This window comes from Papaver somniferum, unplaced genomic scaffold (genome assembly GCF_003573695.1).
Source record: "Papaver somniferum cultivar HN1 unplaced genomic scaffold, ASM357369v1 unplaced-scaffold_21, whole genome shotgun sequence".
NCBI classification, from domain to species: Eukaryota; Viridiplantae; Streptophyta; class Magnoliopsida; order Ranunculales; family Papaveraceae; genus Papaver; species Papaver somniferum.
The window spans coordinates 8,206,959-8,231,436 of record NW_020631041.1 but is presented as its reverse complement, the minus strand read 5'-3'; the positions used below and the strand labels follow the sequence as shown (position 1 = coordinate 8,231,436).

Here is a 24,478-nt window from a genome sequence, read left to right as displayed (position 1 = left end):
TATACCATCACGAAGTTGTAAAGTTTTCTCTTTCTATCGTTGATTTTGAGTTATGCAACTCTCAGTACATAGAATTTTTATTACTCATAAAGGAAACAATTATTTATTCTTCAACTCTTAATCATCTGCGTAGCTTATATGATATTCTTGAGTTTACAGCTTCTTCATAGGGAATTAATTCGCATAGTTTTTCCATAGTATGCGAACAACCGCATAATTAGACATATTTTTATCTCCATTTTCTCCTTTAAGATGTAGTCTTCCTATGTTTCTTGGTGCGAGCGTCCTCGGAAGATTCTGCCTCAGTATCATTCTTTTCAGTTGTTTCAACTCCAGACAACACGTTCACCATTAGCCTTTCACTTCTTTGATTGTCTTTAACATGTTTCTTTCAGTTTCTTCGCTTATTCTCTCTTTCTTCGCATTTGTCCACATCAATTTCTTGGAAATTTTTTCCCACATTAATTCACCCATTACCACATTTGTGAAGTATGTAGGCTTACTCTATCATAATTAATAGGGTTGTTCTGTTCTTGTGTACATTGAGTTCCAATTGGATCTTCGTTTCCTTGAATATTCTCTTCTCCCATCCCTGGTTGAGTTGGAATTTCATCTCTTCTTCTCTCAGCAATTCTTGTACTCCTTCTCGCCGCCATTGGTTGAATAACGGATCTAATTCTCGTCAACACTCTTGTTTTTCTGAGATTGAACTTCTAAAAAAATTCACCACCAGGATTTACCACTCCGAGCTGTTTTCTAGCGCCAAATGTAATTTCAAGAAATCTCACAACCACACAAATATAAGAATCTACTAGTAATTAACCAGCCTCAAGGTAAATCATCTTTTTATTTATTAAAATCACAAAAACAATTACAACGTAATGGGAAATTCATGTTTACTCTTTCTCACTTTTACAAACTTTCTCTCTCCTAATTTCTTGACTAAAGTTCCTCTCTCGAACCCCCCTCTCTATAGACCAACTACTCTTTATATAAGATATTACATAATGGATGACAGCTAAGAGATCTTTTATTTTCGGAATCCTTGTGCGATATTATCGCACACGTACATTGGTTATTTTCGCAGACCTTATAAACTTCGCACAGTTCTTCACACTTTATTCGTGATTAGGCTGACATCATTCAATTCGTCATCACATCTGATTGTGTGCGACAACCTTCGCACTCAACTAATTACTCTTTACTCGCATATTATATATGTGCGATATTCTATTCCTACACATGGTAAAGATGGAAAGGGGTGGTAGACTAGTCATGGTAAAGAGGAATGGGGTGATGGTGACTTTGAGAGGAATTGAGGAAGGGTTTAAAATACATATTATTCTGGACTTGTCTATGATAATGCATACACAACGTTTCGTATCGTCTTCTCCATATCGGTTTGGCGTTATTCTGTACAAGGAAAAGGATCTGGTGCATCCGTAATGAAGTTATATAACAAACTTATGGTTCAAAGAAGAGAAGTTCATACTCTTTTCTTTTCTGTTTCCATAGGGCTTGTAAATTTTGGGAATAAAAAATAAAAACCTTCACTTTAAATTGCCACACTGGACTAGGACCAATTATTATCAGCCACGCTAATTCCTTTTTGCAACATTATATACTTACCATTACGAAATCATGATTTTTGCAAAGCAAGTGGACAACAGCATTTAGCATATACAACTCGTGGGACGTTGCGATCTGTGTTTATGTTTATATAGTCTAAAGAGATAGAGATGAGCAAAATAGTTATTGTAGCTTAGTCATGGTAGTGCTGGGAGGAGGAAAATAGAATGGTGATAGTTTAGTCATGCGTGGCGTGATGCCTTAGCGCATGGTGACCTTGTGAGGATGCCCTGTCTGATTTGGGTAGATGCATATGCACACAACTTTTCATATCATCTTCTTGGTACGATTTAACTGTTTTTTTCTTTACTTTAGGTAACTCATGCATTTCCCATCTCTGTTTTTCCTTAACATATAAAAACTGTCTCCACCTCTGGATAAAACCTATTTCAAATCAAAGTTAAAACCCCTAACTTACCCACTTCAAATCCCTAGCCAATTTCAAGATTTTCTGCAGTAATCATTCCCATATTTTTTAGTCTAGTTATGCCTCTTATTATCCGGATTGGTGTAAACCTTTTGCTCTAGATCTAAAACCCATTTCTCTACTTGACAAATCTCTGGTTTAGTGAAGCATCCTTTTTAACCCTCTTCCTATTTTTCAATGAACCTGGTTAATTGTAATATTTTGTTCCATCAAGCCTCAATTCCCTCCAGAATTCCTTTTTGTTGGAGTTACATCCCTTCTTTGGTGGCGTTGTTTTGTTGTTGTGGGTGGATTCTGCTCTAGTGTAGGCATTCCCCATATCGTTTGTGCCTGATTAGCTCTAATGTAGGTTCAGGATGGGTTATCTTTATAAGTTTGGTTTTAGTTCTCTGTTTTAGGTTTGAGTTTATCTAATTGGTGTTGGTTTTAAATTAAGAACCGGGAGATTTTATTGAGAGTATATCAATGTGCTGAGGCACTATGGAAGTTATATCAGATGGTGGTCACAAATGATGTTTTTGAGTTGGTTTCTTTGATCCGTCCTCGGAGCATTCTCAACCTACAGTTGAGGACTTTGTAACAAATGGAAGTAAAATTCTTCCGGTATTCCTACCCGAGGATCAATTGGGATGTTAATTTTGAGGGGTCTTATTAGAATTGAGGTATCCCATCCTTTCGTTTGGATTTCATGCTATAAAGTCAGAGGGGGTATTGGAATCATATCTTTTTGGGTCGTATGTTAAAGCAAGAAACAATTTTATCTTCGGAAGAGGTAGATTATATGGTGAAGACTTGTCGACCTTGCAGTGGACATTCTTAAGCCGGGGTTAATCAGAATGATATACTATTATTAAGCCCTATCAAAACGTGCACCAAGGAAATATCATCGCAGGTTCTTTAATCAGCAAAGTCGATCAATCTCTACAAAAACAAATGAGTATGCACAGTAAGCAACACAAGCAATAACACCATCTGCAGCAACATTCTTAGTAGAGATCCCCATCAATTTGCTGCAATGCATGGTATCATAATTCTGAGCAACAAATCTTAATTGATGTGCTTTATTGGCCGGTGGACTATCCACCATTTCTGCTGACAACAACTTATAATTCTGTTTTTGTTTTTGTTTTTAATTTAGTTTTGTTTACATTAGATTTTAGTTTGTATTACTTTGGTATTTGAAGTCGTAGTAGCTTAAGTTATAATAGAAGTCTATTAGGAGCTCTTCTTTATTAGCAGGAGTACTATATTTTTAGTAACATTATTAGTAGTAGTAACCTCTGTCTTTTTTTGGGAATCTCTACCTGATGGAACAAGACGGAAAAAAAAGAAGAGATAGACAGTCCGGGCAGTACACCTCAGCATACGGACGCAGTTGCCTGAGTAGCACCTTCAACCAAGCGCATCGAACACCCCTTCCATCAACCAATCTCTTACGGACTCTGTCCTGTCCATTAAAAATACAGTTTTTTTTGTGGAAAGCATTGAACGAAGGCCTTCCGACCTTCGACCCCAACACCTTCCCCCGATTCAATTTCGATCTGAAGATCGCTGCTCACGCTGTGCTCCATCGTTGTGCTAATTTAGATTGATGGCATATCATTCTAAATGTAACCGATGAACCTCTGGGTATTATATATATACCGTCGTGTAATAGTCTTGTAAGTAGTTTAATAAAATGCATGGTTCAGATAAGAAAAAAATCTCCGTTCACTTTTTTACCCTTCTTTCACCTTTCACTTCTCCATATGTATGATTACATTAGACATATATTATATAGAGACCGAATTGGAAAGTAGGAAACCCAGAAAACATGACTTTGACCGGCATAAAATAAGAAGACAAAAGAATTGCAGAGATTGTGCAGAAGAAGGCATATTTTTATCTGTATTTTTATTTAATAGTATACAAGAACATTAATGTAATCTGGCTCCGCACTAGAACGCGATTTTTTGGTTGTTGTCCAAAATTCCCAATAACAAACCACTTACTCCTATGTAAACTATAAATTAATTAATAGTAACTGAGGCACACAATCATCAAATCATAGTGGTGGGCAGGATGGAGTATTTGGAGGGCGACGAGGGAGATTAGTGCAAGGCGCTGGGGTGGGACGGTGTATATTTCCTCGTGGTGGTGGTGATCTTTGCAGCAACTTTCTCGAAATATACATGTTGTTAAGGGATACCGCAGCTGCAAATAAATGAAGAGAAATCATGGTGATCTATAATCTTATCATAAAAGTTGTGATAAATAAGAACAGGAAAGTGGAGCTAATTTTTATTTTCTTACCTTTATTTTATTTATTAGTTTCTCAAGAGAGGTAAAATATTAATCGTGCATAAAGATGAGTAATAACTAATAATCAAACTAAACTGTTAATGTGATTTTAAGTATACGTACTTGAACTGACGGCAACTAGGAGGTTGAAAGTAGTGAGGAGCAGGACGAATAAGATCTTTGGCAGAGTTCTTCTTCTGGTTAAGGACTCCATCGTTTTGAGACAAAATGACAATATTGAACGTAACTATTAGTTTCGAGTTAAATAACACAGGGGCTGGATCATCCTAGTCCATCTGGTAGGGTCATTGAGTAGTAGCGACTAGCATCTATTTCTTCAGACTTCAATGCTATTGACTATTGAGGATGTATCTGCCGTGTTTCGTTAAGGATCTGGTGGATGGAAACATGTTTGAAAAAACTATATATGGTGGGAAACTACTCGAGGCGGCGGACTTTAGATTCAACGACCACAAAAAAAAAAGTAGTGGTAGAAATTGTAGGATTAGGGGGCATACTAGCACGGACTTGACCTCCTCTTTAGCCAATACCCACCAGAATGAATTTTTCGCTACGCAACTACTGTGATGTGAGAGCATGGAAAATATATACAGCTTACTAGACTAGACCAGCAGGTTTAGAGAAATGAAATTTCTGAGTAAATCTGAAGAGAGCCAAAGAAAATGTAATTTTCGAGTATCTCCCATTCATGCTCCCGTTTGACTGCCGCTCGAGGATGTAGTTTTAGTTTCTTCTTAGGGGATCCTTGAACAACACCCTCGCATTTGCATCTGAGAAATATTTTGCTCTTGTGCTTCTAGATCATTGATGCCGCTTTAAATGAAAGACAAGCCTTTTGAACGAATAACTCCCCATGCCACTTCTAGATCATACTTTTGACCTATGGAAATACCCATTAGTGTCTACTTAATGGGTCCTTGTATTCAAAAACACCCTCCCATTATGCATCTGCGATATTTTGCTCTAGCATTGCAAGTTCATTGATGCAACTTTTATGCAAGACCACCACATAAATCATCTTCCTGCAGGTGTGTAAATTATTGGGGTTGTACCGTGTCTTATCTACAGAATTAAGGGCTCGTGGCTTTCAAACTGGCCAATCCACGTTCGAGTCTTCCATATTTAGGCCGAAATCCTTAATCCAACAACTCTTTTCTTATAGTTGAATATCTACCCATATATCAACAAATATGCATACCAAGAATGAATCCACTGTGCTAAGTTTTCTATATATGGAAGACACTCCAGTATTTTTGTTTTTTGTTATCGACAGACAGAGTTGTATATCTCAGCTCTCAATTAATGGCCAGTTCTCCACCATACACATGTGTACAAGAAAAGTAACAGAACAAAACAAAATCAGTACATGCTGAAGTATACTTTTATTACGAAACCCCTGCTTTTCACCACCATTTCTATAGATCGAGCTTCTCTCTCGCGAAAATTTGCGTATATCTCTCTTGTACAAACAAACAAAACGACAAGTGAAAATGTAGGAGACACTTTTATGTTTTTCTTACAATGATATCCTTCTAAAACAAGAAAAACAGACGATGTATCTTACTTTTATATCATTTTCATTGGGACGGAGGCAACAAGGGACAAATGGGGTCCCAAGACCCACTTGATTTTGAACTTTGGCTAGAATAGGCTTGATAATTTCGTATTTTTAATGAGGTGCCGGGGCAAACATTGTGGTAGAGTTGAAACTTCTATAGCTAATGGGTTCATAGTGCAACTAATACCGGCTTACATCTCGTTTTATCACCTGATTAGCTCTCTTAATTAAACTAAAAACAATAGATGGACCATATATGAGATTCCTTGAAGATGATTTGGGACTTAAAACGTACCATTTTACATTCTGGGCAACGTTCGCAATAGTATTATAGGCATTAGGTGGACTGAAGCAAAGTTGTATTATATCACTACCTTGGTAGTAATTAACTTAGATAAGCAAGTAAATCAGATTTGCAGCCAGAACCGTACACACCGTTTGCTGAATATTTATAGATCTGCATTGAATTGATAACACTTAAATCAGTGTTATTGCGATATTGTGTAAAGTTGATAACGTTTCTTTTTCTCCTTAATATATAATTTTTCTGTCTGTTATATTAAGTTTGTTCATTTTGATATTTTTCATTCTATATATCGAGTACCCTCTCTGTAAGCAAGTCACGGTCGTTCACTGGTATTGCGACCCGTTCTAAAAAATATTCCGCGGCCTTCGGCCGCCTACCCAGTTAGTAATATTCTAACCGTAATGTACCCAAGAAAAACTTACGAGTCTATTCATGCTTCGGTGGTTTCTGCGAGTTTATCTAGTTTTAATACTAGTGCGCGTGGTTTTGTAATACCTTGAACTAGTTTAGAAAATCATTCGGTAAACAGCGCCGAACAAATTTATTTGACCTCACAATCTAAAACCCCTGGCTCCGTCACTGTTTTCATTGATAATTCCTTGTGGATGATATATCCAGTGATCGATCATGACAGCATCCATTCAGAGCAGCATCTCCATTCAGAGGATCCGGAGAACGCTTGACTAAGAATATTTCTCGTTTCTGGGGCCCACATATCAGTTTAAAGCAGAGCAGCATCTCCACTCAGATGCTGGATGGCTTAAATCAGAATTAGTAACGATGGAACATCTGGTTTGCGTACCTTAAATGGAGCGGTGCCATATTGCAGATGAAGAAGAGTCACTCTAAATTACATTTTCCGGCCGATAGTAATCAAGCACATTATAATGGTTAGATATCAAATCATGTATTCTGTAACTAAAAAATATTATTTTTGGAATATGATACTTGGTTTAAAAAAATATAATAAATAAAAATTAACTGATCCATGAAAAAGACTCCTCCGAGAATTGGACTTTAGGTTTTGGTTTGCATATTGTATCTCACTTATAAATGGAGAGCTCATTAGTGTAACCTGTAAGATGGATCACTAGGATTAGGTATTGGTAAATGATCCACCCAATACCTAACCCAGTGATCCATCAAAAAAGTGACCACTGGCCTTGAAAGCACGACACTGTTGATATATCAATAGTGAATGGTCGACGGCAAACATTACGAAAAAAATGGGGATATGTAACAAGTTTCCTTGGGAACTCTACATAAGATAAACTGTTTTGTTTTATATGGATATGGGTGCACCACCACGCTGTTAACCCAATTAGCACCCCTGAATTTGTTACCTGTTGGTTGGTACTATGGAAATGCAATGAAAGGGATATGGCGAAGTGTTTTGTTTTATGTTGAAGGCGATGGAGATTTTACTTGAGATAAGAAAACCGATATAGGGGCCGGGTGATGATTATATATACTCTAAAGAGATAAAAGAGTTGGTACGTTGGTTGTTTTGTAATGGTAAAGGTTAGGGCGAGAGTAATTAGGTTAGTCATGCAAAAATGAAATGAAACAGAAACTTCCATTAGCTATATGTATGGCATTCTGGCTTAAAATCTTATTCAGGGTTCAGGGGAGTCTTAAGATCGTTCTGTGTGATTCAACTATTTTTGTATTAGGTAAGGCATGCATTTCCCGTCTCTGTACACTGATATTCACTTCTTCTTTCTCCTTCTCATCTTCTATATGAACTAGCAGATCATATAATGAAATCTTCACTGTCGATCATCTCTATACAGCTTCTCGGTCTTTTGATAATTTTCTTATATTTCTCTCGTATGAACAAAACGAGAAATGAACATGTAAGAGACATTGTTTCTTTTGTTTTTCTTACAATGAAAATCTATATATCACCGTCAAAACAAGAAAAACAAACAACGTCTCTTACATTTTTCATTCTTGTGTATTTATTTCATTTTCATTTATTAATTATTTGTAGAGGATGATTCAGTGATCGATCATATGATAGCTATAACAACACTACAACAAAAAACAAATGTCTTCTTGTTGGGTGAAAATAAAGTAACAACATCAAAATTAGAAAACCAAGACTACATTTGTTCTCAGCATTGAAATTGAACTGAGGAGCGCTGTCCCTGAACCCAGTAACTCGTAGCACGTCTCTAATACTCAGAGAAGTGGTACAAGGTTCAAGGCTCCTCAGTTCAACTTCATCTGAGAACAAATGTAGTTCTACGCATAAATATGGAGAAGATGAAGAAATCATTGTGGTTCTACGCATTGAAAAATGAAGCAATCATTTTTCGTAGCTTTGTTTTCAGTTTGATGCCTCCTCTTTTATTGATAAACAAAAAAAATTGCTTGTTCCAAGTATACGACTCGCTTAAATGTTTGGTACACAGTATCTAAAGTTGTCGCTTCAATATCTCTCTTTGTTTATCTAAAACACGGGGCAGATGATACTTTACCATATATACTACCTCCGTTTCAAGAAAAGTGATATCTTCACCGTCTTTTTAATTTTTCCTAAAAATAGGACTTTAGAGCATCTCCAACAGAGGGTGGATGTTGTCTTTTTTAGTGCCACATAGGATTTTAGACCCCCATTTAACATAAATCCATCTACAATAGTAGGTTCCTACAAGTTAAGAGGGACCAATTACTAAATATGAAGGTGTTCAAGAAAGTGTTATTTACATTTCGAATTGCACCTCCACGTCGTGTTTTTCACTAATTTTCTTTTAATTGTAAGGTTTAAAATTCTCACCGTTAGGAATGGTTTTTTTAGATATGAGGTCCTATATTTACTCCATGTGTAGGTCCCATAAATAAAAGTACTAAGTTAAAAATCCACATAGGATTTTTTACATCTTCTGTTGAAGATGCTCTTAAAGAACTTTCTAGGCTAGTTTGGTATTGTTGTGAGTTTTTCAAAAGTGTTTTTCTGTTGTGCTGTGCTGTGGGAATAAATCGGCATGACGTTTAATAAACTATAATTTAAAAAGCACTGTGCAATTAACAAACTGTATATTCTGTTTGGTAAACTGGTATTCTAAAGTGCTGGTGATGTAGTTAATGACGAAAATAGACATATTTCAAAAATTAGTTTTAAATACAATTTTATTATAATAAATTATATTTCCATTTTTTTATTTCCATTTTTTAATTATAATAAATATAGGTAATATTTATTTTATTATTTTATTTTATTTTTAAATTACTTTTATTATTTAACACAAAGATTATGATTATGGTTCGCTTTGAAAAAATATTATTTTTTTAATTATTATTGTATTTATTATTTTAAAATGAAAAATGGAAAAAATAATGAACTAAAACAAAAGTTAGAAATATAATGTTAAATGCACGATTATGTTAAGTGTACAATATTCTAGAATAAAACTTGTCTTTATAATAAAATTATAAGGTTAAAATAGAAAATTAATTAAATAGAATTATTTGGGTCCACAATTTCTGCTTTTCCAGCTTTTAAAAGTTAGTGTTGAGTAGCTTAAAAAAGCAGGTCTAAAATGAAAAGTTTGTTACAAGTTTGTTACAAAGTGTTTTTGGTTGAAAAAAACAATCCCAAACGGGCTTATGGCCGCCTCAACTTCCTACCAATTAAATATTGAGCATAGATCTTATCTTCAGAAAGTGAGAATTCCACTAATTATTAGAAAATAACAAATAGCAGTATCAGAAAATTAATAATTAAAATCAAGTTATTAGCTAAAAATGTAAACCATATGCACCGTGTTAGTGTATATGGCTCTAGACCTCTATAAATACATCCTTCGTAATTTGGAAGTAAAAGCACAAAATTCAGTTGCAATCAATTCGGAACCATACATGGCAAAAAGTTGCACTATCATTTTCTCTCCTTTCTTCATTGTTTTGATTGCTTTCATCTCTGAGTAAGTGCTAACTCTACTGCTTTTGTTCTTTAGATTTATTTTTTATTTTTAAAGAATTTTTGGCTCGGATTATTATTATTCATTTTATTGGGTTTTGATCTTTCACGGTCTTTTGATGATTTTCTTTGTGGAAATTGTTTTTGTTTGCGCGATCAAAATGATATTGGCAGACAAGGAGGAGGTGTGAGAGGTCAATCATGGTGTTCCTGTTGGAAGTCAACCGTCTTTCTTCAGTTTGGAATCCTGTAACAGGTTTTGTCCAAGTTATTGTGCTCCATTAACTACCCCGAACACGGGTGTTAAACATGCCGAGTGCTATGTAATTCGTGGATATACTCCTCCGCAAATACCTACTTATTGACAGTGTTGTGTGGATTGAAGCAAGTTTTGGGTGATAACCGTTCAACTGAAAGTTTAAGATCAAAGAGAGGAGACGAGTTAGAAAGCTCTGGAGTTAGAATGGTTGAAGAGGAAGACGGGAGTTGGGTTTTTATTCCGAGAACAAGACGAATTGGCAGCATCAATACTTCAAACTCAAATTCAAGCTCGACTACTAAGTCTCCATCTAGAATGGGATCGAGATATACTCCAATTTGGCAGGAGGAAGATATGGAGAGGAGAATAATGAGAATAGTTCTTCATCTACAGATTCTAGCAGAAAGGTGTTGGAAGATAAAGTGTTAGCAATTTAGAGAAAGTTCAACAATTAAATGAAGATGAAGATGACGATTTGATTGATGACACAGTACAATCTCTTGTTCGAGTGGCATGTAGCGATGGGAGTATAAGTCAAGTTCAGAAAGAAACCTTGACTAAGAATATGACAACATTGGTTCTAAACTACAGGCAGAGATTCAGGGGGACTTCTGCAGAAGGGAGGAAGTCATTTTAAAATACTTTATTGGAACATAAGAGGCATGAATGAGTTTGACAAACAAACAGCTGTTAAAAACTTGGTTGCAGCTCAAAGATGTGGGGTTTGCCTTATTCAGGAGACTAAGATTCAGTACATGTCTGAGTGGTTTGTTAGACAATTATGGTATGACGATAATTTTGGATGGAGTTACATTCCATCAGTTGGAAGCAGGGGAGGTTTACTATCTATTTGGGATAGTAGCAGATTCGAAGAACTACTGGAACGCATTGGATACAATAACATTACCACAGTTCTTTCTAATAGAAGTAATGGTTTTGAATGGGTCGTGACTAATGTATATAGTCCTTGTGATTACAACTTCAGGGCTAAGTTCTGGAAAGATATGAAGGAGGTTAGAAGATGGTGGGACAGCCCTTCTTGCATAGCAGGAGACATGAATGCAGTTAGAACAAATGAAGAGAGAAATAGAGGAGATGGAGATTACAGGAACATGGACTTTCTTAATAATTTCATTTTGGAGCATGATTTGATAGACCAGCCTTTAATTGGTGGGTGTTTTACTTGGTCTAATAATCATTCTAATCCTTTGTTGTGCAGATTAGACAGATTTTTGTTTTGTCACGATTTTGAAGAAGCTTTCCCTAACACTCTTCAGATTGTGTTAACAAGAATCCATTCAGATCACAATCCCATTTTAGTGATTACTGAACCGAGAGTCCCTTCTAAACCTTATTTCAAACTTTATAGAGTTTGGACTGAGCACAAGGATTTTTCTAAGAAGGTCAAAGATTGGTGGGAAGTTATGGTTTATCAAGGGAGTTCCAGTACTAAATTCTTTTTGAAGATGCAAAATTTGAAGCACATGACTAAGCCATGGAGGTTGCAGGAGTTCGGTTCAATTGGGAGAGAGAAGACAATTTTTACTGACAAAATTCATGAGCTGAATATCCAAGAAGAGAATGGTGCACTTCAACATCATCAGCTGGAGGAAAGATTAAAGTGTAAACTGCAATTGAGGAATATAGAGACTATGGAGGCAAGAAAGTGCCAGTTAAGGGAAAAACAAAACAACTTCATGTGGGGGGATGATAATACTAGATATTTCCATAGTATAACATCTGCCATAAGAAAAAGAAACACTATTTTCAAGCTTCAGATTGGAGGAGGGGACTGTTTTGATCAAAACATCATTAAAGAAGAAGTTAGTAATTTTTACATTAATCTTTTTACTCAAAAAGATGAAGTGAATTCTCAAATGGAGCATTTGCCCTTTCCAAAGGTGAAGTTTGAAGACAAGTCTTGGCTTGAAAGAGATTTCACTGAAGAAGAGGTTTGCGGGGTCATTAAGAAGATGGGGAGCAACAAAGCTCCTGGGCCTGATGGATTCACAACTGAATTCTTTAGGAGTTGTTGAAGCACGGTCAAAGATGATCTTATGAATTGAATCAAGGATTTTCACATGTATGGTTCTATTGATTGGAGATTCAGTTGCTCTTTCTTAACTCTTATTCCAAAGAAGGAAGACTCTTGTACACCTAAAGACTTTAGACCTCTTAGTCTAATTAGTAGTGCGTATAAGATTATCTCTAAGCTTCTTGCTGAGATGTTAAAGAAGGTAATTCCAGAGTTGATTTCTGACTTTCAAGGTGCTTTCATCCATGATAAGCAAATTCTGGATGGTGTTCTCATTTCTAATGAGTGTGTGGATAGTAGATTGAAGTCTAAAAAGCCTGTAATTCTTTGCAAATTGTACATGGAGAAATCCTTTGACAATGTCAGTTGGAAAGCTCTATTTACTATATTGCAACAACATGATTTTGGAGCTAAATAGATTTATTGGATTAGATGGTGTGTTACTTCTTCTCATATTTCCATTCTGGTAAATGGTAGTTCAATTGAGAAGTTTAAGCCTTCTAAGAGTTTGAGACAGGGTGACTCTTTATCACCATATTTGTTCTTGCTGGTTGTGGAAATTCTCTCCAAATTGATTAATGATGTTGTGGCTAGAGGTATTCTTTCTGGATTTCAGGTTGCTGATAAGGGTAGTTTGATTTCTCATTTGAAGTTTGCAGATGACACTTTGATTTTCATTGATGCTAATGTTGTTGAAGTTAGAAGGCTATTCATTATTTTTTCCGTATTCGAAACTCTTGCTGGCTTAAAGGTGAATATGGAGAAAAGCACTATGATTAGTATTGGTGCTGAAGATGTTATTGGTATTCTGGCATAGGAGCTTGGATGTAAGACAGAAAAGTTACCTTTTACTTATTTGGGTATGCCTATAAGTGCTCATTGGAGAAACTCTACAGTTTGGGAACATGTTTTATTGAGAATGCAGCAAAAACTTGCTACTTGGAAAAAGAAAAAGTTGAATAAAGCTGGCAGGTTAGTTCTCATTAAAAGTTGTTTCGCTAGCTTTCCCATTTATTTTTTGTCTTTATTCCATCTTTCAGTGAGCATTGAGAAGAAGATGATACAACTTATGAGGAATTTTGTATGGGGTGCAGTGGAAGGCCGTAAGAAACTTATGTGGGTTGGATGGAAGAAGATTTGTATGCCAAAGACATACAGTGGACTGGGGATTAAAAGTTTAAGAAAAACTAACCAAGCTTTATTGATTAAGTGGATTTGGAGGTATTCTCAAAAGAAAAATTGTTTATGGAGGAAGATTATGTGCCAGAAGTTCAAGAAAAATGAAGAGGTGTTAATGCCTGATGTGGATAATAACTCTCAATGCAGGAGCCTGTGGAAGAATTTGGTGAATATGGTTCCAATTATCCAACGTTTCTCAACTTTCACAGTTAGGAACGGTAAAGGCATTAGGTTTTATAAGGATAAGTGGTTGGACAGGGGTTGTCTGCATGAGATTTCCCCGGTGATTTTCAAAGTTGTTAAAGAGAAGGATGCGACTATGCGGAGATGCTGGGTGAAAATGGTTGGACTTGCTCTTTTAACAGGCCTTTAAATGCAAACGAACAGTTGGAATGGGACTTGCTTAGAAGAAATCTTACTATTCCAACGCTGGTGGAGGAAGATGATGAAGTATCTATCCTGGAAAACTTCAGTTCCCAAAGGTGTTATGATGAGCTTTCTGGTGAGTTCGATCCCTGTAATTTTGAAAGTCATCTTTGGAAACCTAATATCCCTCATAAGGTTAGCTTCATTCTATGGGCTAGCTTTCATAACTCTCTCCCCACTAGGGATATGCTATCTCATAGAGGATTGGATATTGAGAGTGATCTATGTGTGTTTTGTAGCTCTGTCAGAGAGTCTTCAGATCATATGTTCATTCATTGTTCGTTCTCCTTCGAAGTTTGGGACTACTTTATCAAGTCTTTCAGGATTTCATGGCCTTTGCCAGGCAAGTTGCTTCAACTTTTTGACGCCTGGAAGACTAATGTTCTTCATAGAACAGCAAGGAAAGTATGGCAACTAATTCATTACTCTATCTGCTGGATCATCTGGAATGAAAGGAATGGTAGAGTGTTCGGTGCAAGGAAGAAATGTGTGGCAGAGTTAATAGACCAAGTTAAATATACATTTGTATTATGGTCTTGTGATCTAGACACATTCAGGTTCACTAATCCCAGTCTCATCTGGATTAACTGGGATTCTTTGATGCTTATGTAACTCTCCTTTACGTTTTGTAACTCTCCTTTAAGTTTGGTAAAGGTTTTTTCTTAATACAACCCTCGTCTTCCAAAAAAAAAAAAAAAAAAGTCTTGTTTGGAATGAGTAACTCCTTACCTAAAATTCTGTTAGGAAAATCTTGTATAGCTTGTGTTTATACTAACATTTTCTCATTATTCTCTCAAGTATTGCAGAAGCAAAGCACTCCACTCAAGTATTTGTACCGATGCAACATCATCTATTTTCCGGTTCGAGAATCTACACGCTGAAATGAATATGCTGAAAATAGTCTAAAAAATGCTCAACCCAATGTGATTTTCCTTGATATGCAACCACTACATACCGGCCCCATGATACTTCTTGTTTAACAACAACTTGTTCTCAAAGTAATGCACACCACTCATCAATGGTCGCCGCACCATAGTGCATGCAAGTAGCCGATTGAAACACAAGTAGGAGAGGATTATATGGACAATCAGCATGCAGTATCCATCACGATGATCGTCACACCAGTTAGCTTATAGAAAAGTAATAAATATCTAAAGAGCAGTATAAGTTTAGTTATGGTAAAGGTGAGGGGAGAGAGTAGAATTGTGATAGGTTAGTCATGCGTGGAGGTGATCCGTTGGTAGTTCACAAGTTTGAACATGGAATGGAGTACTTATTACTGTTCTGGTTAATAAAAAAAATAAAATCATTACTGTGATGAAATATTTGTAAACTTGCAACACCAGCTTTCTATATATAGTCATAAGCCTAAAACATGCACCAATATGCTAGTATAGGAAACAACTAGTAATGTAAACAGCTACAGTAACAAAGTTTAATCAATAACCATCAAAAACCATACAACGATTAAAAATCAGAACATAATTTTGGTTCGTAAGAGAAGTTTTCCCATAATCCCGTTTCATCTTGACCAGTAGAGCCATTGTCTTTAATCTCCCGGTTACAATGACGTTTACACCTACAATCATCCCTCGAGGCATCCTAAACAACAAAATGATATTTGTTGGGAAATACGGTCATCAGCTTCATCAGAAAATGGTGTTTGCCTTTCTAAATCGCAGTAAAAGAGTGTTGAATTAAAGCTAAATTGAATAATTTCATCACTTGGAACTACTTTTCTGCCGAGGTCATCATCTGCTGATTGACAATGGCCCAACGATCAATCACCACTTAACTTTCTGATACCTAACCCCAATGATCCATCCAAAAAGTTACCACTGGCCTTGAAAACACAAAATTGTTGATGATTAGCGGATGGTACATCGGCAAGCATCACTGAAGAAAAAGAGAAAAACAACGGACGAAAATTATGCGAGAGACATTGTTGATACTATGGAAATGTTAGGAAATGGATGAGACCAGAGTTTCTATTGTTTGTTTTCAAGGGGATGGAAATTTTACTTGAGATGAGATTAGAGAATTGAGAATTGGGTGCATGATAATTCAGTTAGTAGTGTTTCTGTTTATATACAGTTTAAAGAGATGGAGAGTAGAATACATCGAGGTAGTTTAGTCATGGTAAAGATGGAAGGGTGTGGTAGTTTAGTCATGGTAAAGAGGAATGGGGTGGTAGCTAGTCATGCCATGCGTGGTGGTGACATTGAGAGGAATTGAGGAAGAGTTTAATTGAAATATAAATACATACTATTCTGGACTTGACTATAATAATGCAATTAACGTACACATCGTTTCATCTCTTTACCCTAGTAATCTCCCCTTTGCATCATCTCTTGCGTTATCATTGCTTATGATAGAAAACATGACTTTGATAGGCATAAAATAGCGAAAATTGGAGGTATGCCCCAAAATCGACTGTCATCTTGGAAATATGTCACAGGATTCCAATTTTCGGGAATATGCCTGAAAGTAACGGTTTCCGTTAAGGAACCGTTAAATAGCCAATTTATCGTAAATGTGTCGGAACTTTCTCTCAAATTTTTTCGAAGTTTTTCAATCCGGATATGTTCATGAACCTTATAAAGGTGTTAGTATATAGTATATCTGTCTTTTAATTCGCATATGTAATCCCAAATGTGTGCGAATGTTGACTACTTAATGATTTTGGTGCAAAGCGTTGGTGTTGATGGTAGTGGTGATCTTCTTTGCAGCAACTTTCTCGAAATATGCATGTTGTTGTATAGTGTATTGCAGCTGCAGATAAACGAATAGAAATCGTGATGATCTATAATCCTATCATAAAACACATTAATTTATCGGAAAATGGGTCATTTGTCAAAATATTTTTAAAACATGGTTCAAATAGACGAGTAAAAATCAGTACGGGTGAAATGGACAAAATGTTTTTTGCAAGGATGAAACTGGATTCATCCTGTTTTAAACTTAAAAAATAGCGAGGATGAAACTTGATGCATCATGTGTAAATTAAAAATAAGAAAAAGTATTTTTGAAAATTGGCAGGATGAAACTGTTTACATCCTGACTATTTTTGCATTTTTGTCCATTTAAACAGTATCAAAATCTAAGTATCCTTTTCACCCAGGAATTATTGGTTTTGATCTTGTTAACCAATTTTGTGTTAATTTATTTATTTTGAAAAAGCTAAAATACATGTATTTATACTCAATATGGTTAACTAGATGATCACTGCCATAGTGGGGAACCGACAAAGAAATTGATCTTATTGTTACGACCATCTCCCCATCTAATTAAATGGTTGAACCTATATTAGCTACTAATAATCAAACTAAATATTTCCCGGTTCATAAAAAAACAAAGAAAAATCAAACTAAATAATGTGATTACTTGGATTGGCGGAAACTACGAGGCTGAAAGCAGCTGTGAGGAGAAGCAAGATGAGTAAGATGTTTGGCTGATTTCTTCTTCTTCTTGTTAAGGACTCCATTATTTTGAGACAAAATGACATTGAACATAACTTTTAGTTCGGATTTAAATAACACAGGGGAGACCCTGGCTATCCGGTAGGGTCATTGAGTAGTCTATTGTTCCCTAAGTCAGAATTGGTTGACGAGTCTATGTGATGGTACTCGTCTTTAATCTACAGCTATATATTAGAAGGAATTTCTAGAGACGAAGTATGCTACAGAAGTATGGTACTCGTCTTTAACTGCTGTGATTTGTCGGATCAGTCGATTCCATGAGAGTTATTACCCTAGGCTAAAGAAGTGGTGGTCCTTGCAAGAAAAAATGAGAGAGAGAGCGTGGAAAATGTATGCTACAGCTTTTTAGACTGGACTAGCAGGTGCGTTGAATTGAAATTTCCGAGCAAATCTGAAGAGAGCGAAAGAAAATGTAATTTCTGAGTATCTCCCATTCATATCCTCTTTGACTGCTGCTCTGAGCCATCCAATGAGATGCCTGAATCTCTACCGGTTGATTTATTGTGCTCGTCATATCACATTGCCATCCTGACAACCGCGGAATCAACTCACCCCAGACTTCCTTAGAGAAGCAGCAGGTTAAAAACAAAGAGCATTCAGTTTTTCGTAATGTCTGGCTCAAGAGTCACTAGGTAGGCTGGTGCGGTTGAAAAGATTTAACATAGAGGCAGAAATTTTAATTACAGTACCTTGTCAGATTTTTCAGGGTTTGAGTGCCTATATCTCTGTCAGAGACTACACATGTGGTTGGGAATGGGATTGCTTATCATCTGCGGTTCTAAATGAATAAATTATTAGATAGTTGTGGATATTAACGAGTGTTTGTGTCTAGACCACGCATTTTTGTTGATTGTCGATAATATCATATCTACTTCTGCAAAAAAATTAGGCATCAAATTAATATTAGAGTTTTTGCAGTACAGATCAGAGAAATGAGTTCTCCCGAGGTGCATCATGTCTCTACCACTATGGTCCGGCCAGCAAGTTGCATCGATGAACCAACCGGAAACCATAGACGGATTGATTTGAGTCCTGGGGATCTAGTATTTCTAAGAATAGCATACATGCAAAAGGGTCTTCTCTACAGTAATGATGAGAAGTGCATCAACGAAAAGATAAGTAATCTTAAAACTTCTTTGTCACATACACTTGATCATTTCTTACCTCTTGCCGGTCGTCTTGCTATTGAAAAACATGAAGATGATAACACCATCTCCGTCTATATCGATTGCAACTCTGAGGGCGTAGAATTCATCCATGCCACGTCTGACATATCCGTCGAAGACATCGTCTCTCCAACCTATGTTCCTCAAAGCCTAATCGATCAGCTATTTACCCTTACTGGGGTACGAAACTACCAAGGCCAGTCACATCCTTTATTTTCAGTTCAGGTAACTGAGCTGCGGGACGGCGCAATTTTTATTGGATGCAGCGCCAACCATTCGGTATGTGATGGAACGTCATTTTGGCATTTCATTAATTCATGGTCTGCGATTGCTAGATCTGCGGAAAACCATGCTTCAAGTCCTCCTCCGGTTTTTGAGCGGTGGTTCATCAAGGACACAGATCGCCCCATCCATCTTCCGTTCTCTTTTGCTGACAAATTGTCGGCGGCAGTAAGAGATACCACGACTACTGAAGTTTCACCACTTGAAGGTCTTGTAGAAAGATGTTTCCATTTCACTAAAGCAAACATTGCAGCGTTAAAAGCGAGGGCAAATTCAGAGATCATTTCTGAAACAAAACAAAATATGGTAATATCATCATTACAGGCTTTATTAGCTCATGTTTGGACAGCCGTAATACGCTGTCGGAGCTCTTTAAACGACAATTACGATGATAGCCGAGTTCTTGTGGTTTTGATATTGATGAATAACAGAACTAAGTTGATTCCACCACTGCCGGAAACGTACTTTGGAAACTCACTAGTAGGGGGATTGGTAACTCTGAAAGAAGGTGAGCTGATCAAGAAGGGATCTGGTGTCCTGGCTTCGTTATTGAAAGAGATGGTTAACTCCAACAATTTTGAAAAGAGCAGAAGTTTTATAGAATCATGGATAGAGAAACCTATTATGCCGGGTCCTGCTGGTGATGGTCCAGAAATTTACAGCAATATGCTTGTAGCTAGGAGTTCCCAATGGTTCAACATGTACGGTAATGATTTCGGTTGGGGGCGACCAATCGCCGTAAAAACAGGTAGAAATGGCAAAAACTATGGCGTAACTACTGTGAGTCCAGGACCAGTTGAAGGAAGTGTTGATATTGAGATATGCCTTCCTGTTGAGGTCTTGAAGGCTATGGAGAATGATGCTGAATTCATGGAAGCCTTTTCATCTTAACCATTTTTTTTCTTTTGATGTGGTGAGCCATCTGGGTTTTACCCCACTGCAGAAAAATGTATTGCATTTCAAAATACATGCATTTTTTGTACTCCTATGTTTCCGTTAAAAGAGTTATAATTACTTTTTTATTTTATTTTACTTAAACCAGGCTAAACAGTTCCAAAAACGGAGAGAATATTATTTGTCGCAAGAGAAAAAAATATCATTCAAAACCAGACCTATGAGACTACCATTCAAAAAGCTTTCACGAAAGGTTTTAAATTCCGTCTCATCTCGAATCCATTTAACACTTAAGACAATTGATATTTTTTTCCCCGTGAAATTATTCTCTCGTTATGCTGATAATACGGAGATAAAGCCTAAAGTCTTTGAATGATTATACTAATTGAAACTCGTAAGCATCTAACTTTTCCTTCTGCCTCCGTCTAAGATTGGTCGAGCTAAATACAAAACGGATGTGGCCCATTTTTATATTTTGAAACGTATATAACTTAAAAGCCTACACCCTCGAAATCCCGTTAAACATTTGATATTTTGAGAAAAAATAGGAAATTAACACAAATAAAGATAAATGATTAGGTAATAAAATTGTTATGGATTTTTCTTCCTACTTTTTAAAATGCGTCAATATATCGTAGCCCCACCGACTGATTCTTACTCAATCAAAAAAAATTAAATCATCTTTATAAATTATGAAAATCTTGTTTTGAGGCATACAAAATCATTTTCCTATCTAGTGTGGGTTTATAAGGGGTTTCATAACAGTGGGTTGATTACTAAGCTACCCTTAATTATTTTAAATTACGTAAATAATTATCACCTAAATTTAAAACATAAACTTAAAGTAATCAAAATCTGAAATGATTTTCTTTCCAACATATTCTAATTATTATCAAACCGTTTTGATTTTATTTTCCGTCGGCAATTAATTGTTGATTCATAAATCTTTGATCATTGATTAAAACCACAAGTATAAAATGAGTCGTGCAAAAGCGTTGGTAAGAGATTTAACTCCGGATCCACATGTTGGAACCTGGAACTTTGTTCTTTGTTTTTTTATGTTCCAAAAGAACATTTCGGCTGATATTAAAATATCATGTTTTCAACCGAATCCAGTTTATAATGAAGAAGACCTTTATGTTCAATTGATTATGTGATATATTATTCTCCGTCGAACCTTGTTTATTTCGGATAAAATCCATGTTCGACTAGTTCGAAAAGTTTGATTGCTAGACAAACCTATAAAAATGCTTCACCAAGGCAAGGTTCGGCTAATACAATATCTAAAATTGGGCCGAACCTTTAGCTTATAAGGTTCGGATCGTATTGAAAATGCAGTTGTATAGTCGAACCTTTAACCTTTTTTTTTTACACTGCCAAGTTCGGTTGTATCATGGTAAGTCGAACATGCCTCTTATGAAAAACCAAACTACGAAGTACATGTTCGGCCAACAAAGATGGCGGTTCGAATAAGCAGAACGTCAAATATGTTTTTCATAAACTTAGGTTCGCCTTTTAGAATATCATCCTAATGGTTCTTCCCAACAAGGTTCAGCTAGTAATTTTATAGCCGAAAACAACACTGAATATCTGAAAAAGTTTGTGAATTTTTTTAAGAATTCCACCCATGCCTCATGTCATCCTCCAATTTTTGAGAGGTATTTTATCAAGGAAAATGATCGTCGTATCCGTCTTTCATTCTCTTTCGCTGTCAAATTTTCGCTAGTTACCCCTACTACTGAAGTTTTGCCACTTGAAGGTCTTGTAGAGAAATGTTTCTGTTTTACTAAAGCAAACATTACAACATTAAAATCGAGGGTCAATTCGAAGATCATTTCTGAAACAAAACAAAGTATGGTAATATCATCATCACAGGCTTTATTAACTCATGTTTGGACAGCGGTAATACGTTGTAGGTACGGCTACAGAAAACCGAACCTAAACCGAGAACCTAAATCGAAACCGACCTTTTAAAACCCAACCGATTACATAACACAATGGTTTCATTTGTGGTTGTCAGTTTTGAAAAACCGACATAAGTGGTTTCAGTTTCGGTTTTTGTTCAAAACCGAACCGAAAAAACCGTGAAAACCGAATGATATATACATCGACTAATTATAGCCATTGATGTTGATAATAGTTAATCGTAGCCGTCAGAATTAGGTATATTGGTCTCATATTTTTCTTTCAAACATAACAGATCCCTTCTTTTTTCTCTTTCACTGTTTCTCTCGGCTGCTACTGCTTCTCTTCTACTCACAAAGATTCACCACCATCTCATCGAATCTTCGCCATCTTCTTGTTCATCATCATCTTAGAATCCACTAAGTAATCACAAATCTTCCATGCAAGGTTCCAAATCAGCATCCTTGTAAGTTAATCTTTGATTTTTAGTGATGTTTTTTTTTTTTCTGAACATGGGTTTTCATTAAGTTTAGGAATTAAGGTTAATATGTGGGATAATTTGGTGTTTGATGGAAATTATTTACTTTTTTATATGTTTGATATTCAGGATTCCGTGGTTGAACTAAGGATGTGTGGTCTCAATTATTTTAAGAGGTCCGAGACGCGATTGGGTTTGATTTTAGGTTGGTTAGGTTTTGTATATTGAGGTTTTAAATTTTATTTGAGGAATTGAGTACATCAAGTTTTGTTGATGTAAATGAATTTTTCTTTGTTAATTGCAGGAAGCATTATAGATTATTGGCAATTGATATTTGCTTGTTTGGTTGTTCATTTCAGTAATTATGTTTCGATCTGTATTTTAGATCTAAATACTAGAAATCTAGAAAGGTGAGACTATTTTAACGAAAGAATGTTACATTTGAAAGGTTTATATTTTTTTATTGTTAAAAGTTGGAGTATTTTCTCAAATTTGTAAGAAATGTCTAATTCATGCTAAATTATGATATGGGTTCATGTAGTTTCACCCAAATTCATGTTGCATTGAGGTGTAGTTTTTGTTTTTCATTGTGTTATAATTTGTGTCTGTCTGGATTTGCCCAATTTTTTTGATTTATTGTAACACGTATGCATTTGTAGTTGAGGGAAACATTGGAATTCTGCTATTATTACGAGTTTTCGAGTGTATTAATTGTCATGAATGGATGGTTGAGGAAGTTCTTATCTCCCTTTGTTTGCATGTAAACACTTCTTTGTCTAATTTTATTACAGAATTTGTGAAAGTCTGATCTCCCAGAGGAAGTTCTGATCTCCTTATGTTTGTATGTGCAGGTACTATTAAACATTTCATGGAAAATGCAGCACCAATTGGTAGGGAACATCAAGTTAGGCATGCAGTGTGGGATCGCTTTGATATGGAAGAGGCGCCTTCGAAATATGAAAGGTGTCGTTATTGTAATGGAAAATTTTTTGTTGATCCTATGAAGAATGGGACCCCTGAGTTGATTGCTCATCTAAAGAGATGCAGCAACTTCAGATGAACAACCAGTTATGAACTTATTATTTTTGGGTTTTTTTTTTGTTGATAAAAATAAACTAGACTCTTTGATGTGAATGTGTATTGGAAGTTTAAACTTATGATATATTTGTAACTTAGTATAAAATTTGACATCTTCAGGAAAATTTCCTTGTCAGTTTAAACTAACAGAAACAGGATTTTTATGGAACTTTCCTGGTTAATCAGAACCGGCTGGTTTAAAACCGAAACCGAGAGGTTCAGAATCGAATGAAACCGAATAGGCTAAATGGTTTCGTTGGTTTTCATTATTGGAAAACCGAGTACTTTGGTTTCGGTTTTGGTTTTGCCAAAAAACGATGAAACCAAACAATATGCAGCCGTAGTTGTAGGAGATGTTTAAATGATAATTATGATGATAGTCCGAGTACTTGTATCTTTGCTTTTGATGAATAACATATATAAGTTGATACCACCACTGCCGGAAACATACTTTGGAAACTCAATAGCATAGGAGTAATAACTCTGAAGGAATGTCAGCTGATCAAGACTGGGATCGGTTTCCTAGCTTCTTTATTCAAGGAGATGGTTGACTTCAAGTTTTTTGTCAAGAGAAAAAGTTTTACAGAATCATGGATAGAGAAACCTAATATGGTCCAGAAATTTTCAGCAATATTCTTGTAGCTAGGAGTTCCCAGTGGTTCAACATGTAGGGTAACGATTTCGGTTGGGGGCGACAAATTGCTATAAAAATAGGTAGAAACGGCGAAAATTATGGAATAACTACTGTGAGTCCAGGACCAGTTGAAGGAAGTATTGATATTGAGATTTGCCTTCCGGTTGAGGTCTTTAAGGCTATGGAGAATGATGCTAAATTCATTGAAGCCTTTCCGTCTTAATATTTCTAACCATATTTTCCTTTTTATATTTTTTTTTTTAAACAAAGACAAACTTTATATTACATAAACATAGGAGTTACATCATGATTTATGTAAGGAACTACTAAGTCAGGTGGATAACTCCACCAATTCCCACATAAATTTTGTTTTCGAGCTGCCTTTGCTAAAGCATCTGCAGCTCTATTACAAGACCTATAAACAAATTCACAAGACCACATAGGGTATCTATTACACATATTAACACAATTTTTAAGAAGAGGTACACACTGCCACTGACAAAGATTAGTTTGATGC

General features: G+C 35.9%; 3 protein-coding genes and 1 long non-coding RNA gene across 4 annotated transcripts; 3 read left to right on the top strand and 1 right to left on the bottom strand.

The window, feature by feature from the left end:
- Nucleotides 1–3,934: 3,934 nt before the first annotated feature.
- Nucleotides 3,935–4,559, bottom strand: LOC113339831. Its single transcript, XR_003355149.1, has 2 exons — nucleotides 4,460–4,559; nucleotides 3,935–4,249 (listed from the first exon to the last, which is right to left on the bottom strand). It is a non-coding gene; the product is annotated as an uncharacterized LOC113339831 (long non-coding RNA).
- A 7,928-nt stretch (nucleotides 4,560–12,487) lies between these two features.
- LOC113339540 lies at nucleotides 12,488–13,993 on the top strand. Its single transcript, XM_026584791.1, has 3 exons — nucleotides 12,488–12,760; nucleotides 12,860–13,244; nucleotides 13,482–13,993. Exons 1-3 carry the CDS (start codon nucleotides 12,488–12,490, stop codon nucleotides 13,991–13,993), a joined length of 1,170 nt encoding a protein of 389 aa, XP_026440576.1.
- A 4,037-nt stretch (nucleotides 13,994–18,030) lies between these two features.
- On the top strand, nucleotides 18,031–20,011 carry LOC113339352 (protein ENHANCED PSEUDOMONAS SUSCEPTIBILTY 1-like). The gene has a single exon (XM_026584641.1). The coding sequence runs from the start codon at nucleotides 18,458–18,460 to the stop codon at nucleotides 19,862–19,864; it is 1,407 nt and encodes a 468-aa protein (XP_026440426.1). The 5' UTR covers nucleotides 18,031–18,457; the 3' UTR covers nucleotides 19,865–20,011.
- An 833-nt stretch (nucleotides 20,012–20,844) lies between these two features.
- LOC113339538 lies at nucleotides 20,845–24,184 on the top strand. The gene is made up of 6 exons (XM_026584790.1): nucleotides 20,845–20,865; nucleotides 21,374–21,769; nucleotides 22,380–22,455; nucleotides 22,555–22,626; nucleotides 23,102–23,154; nucleotides 23,999–24,184. Exons 1-6 carry the CDS (start codon nucleotides 20,845–20,847, stop codon nucleotides 24,182–24,184), a joined length of 804 nt encoding a protein of 267 aa, XP_026440575.1.
- The last annotated feature ends 294 nt before the right edge of the window (nucleotides 24,185–24,478 follow it).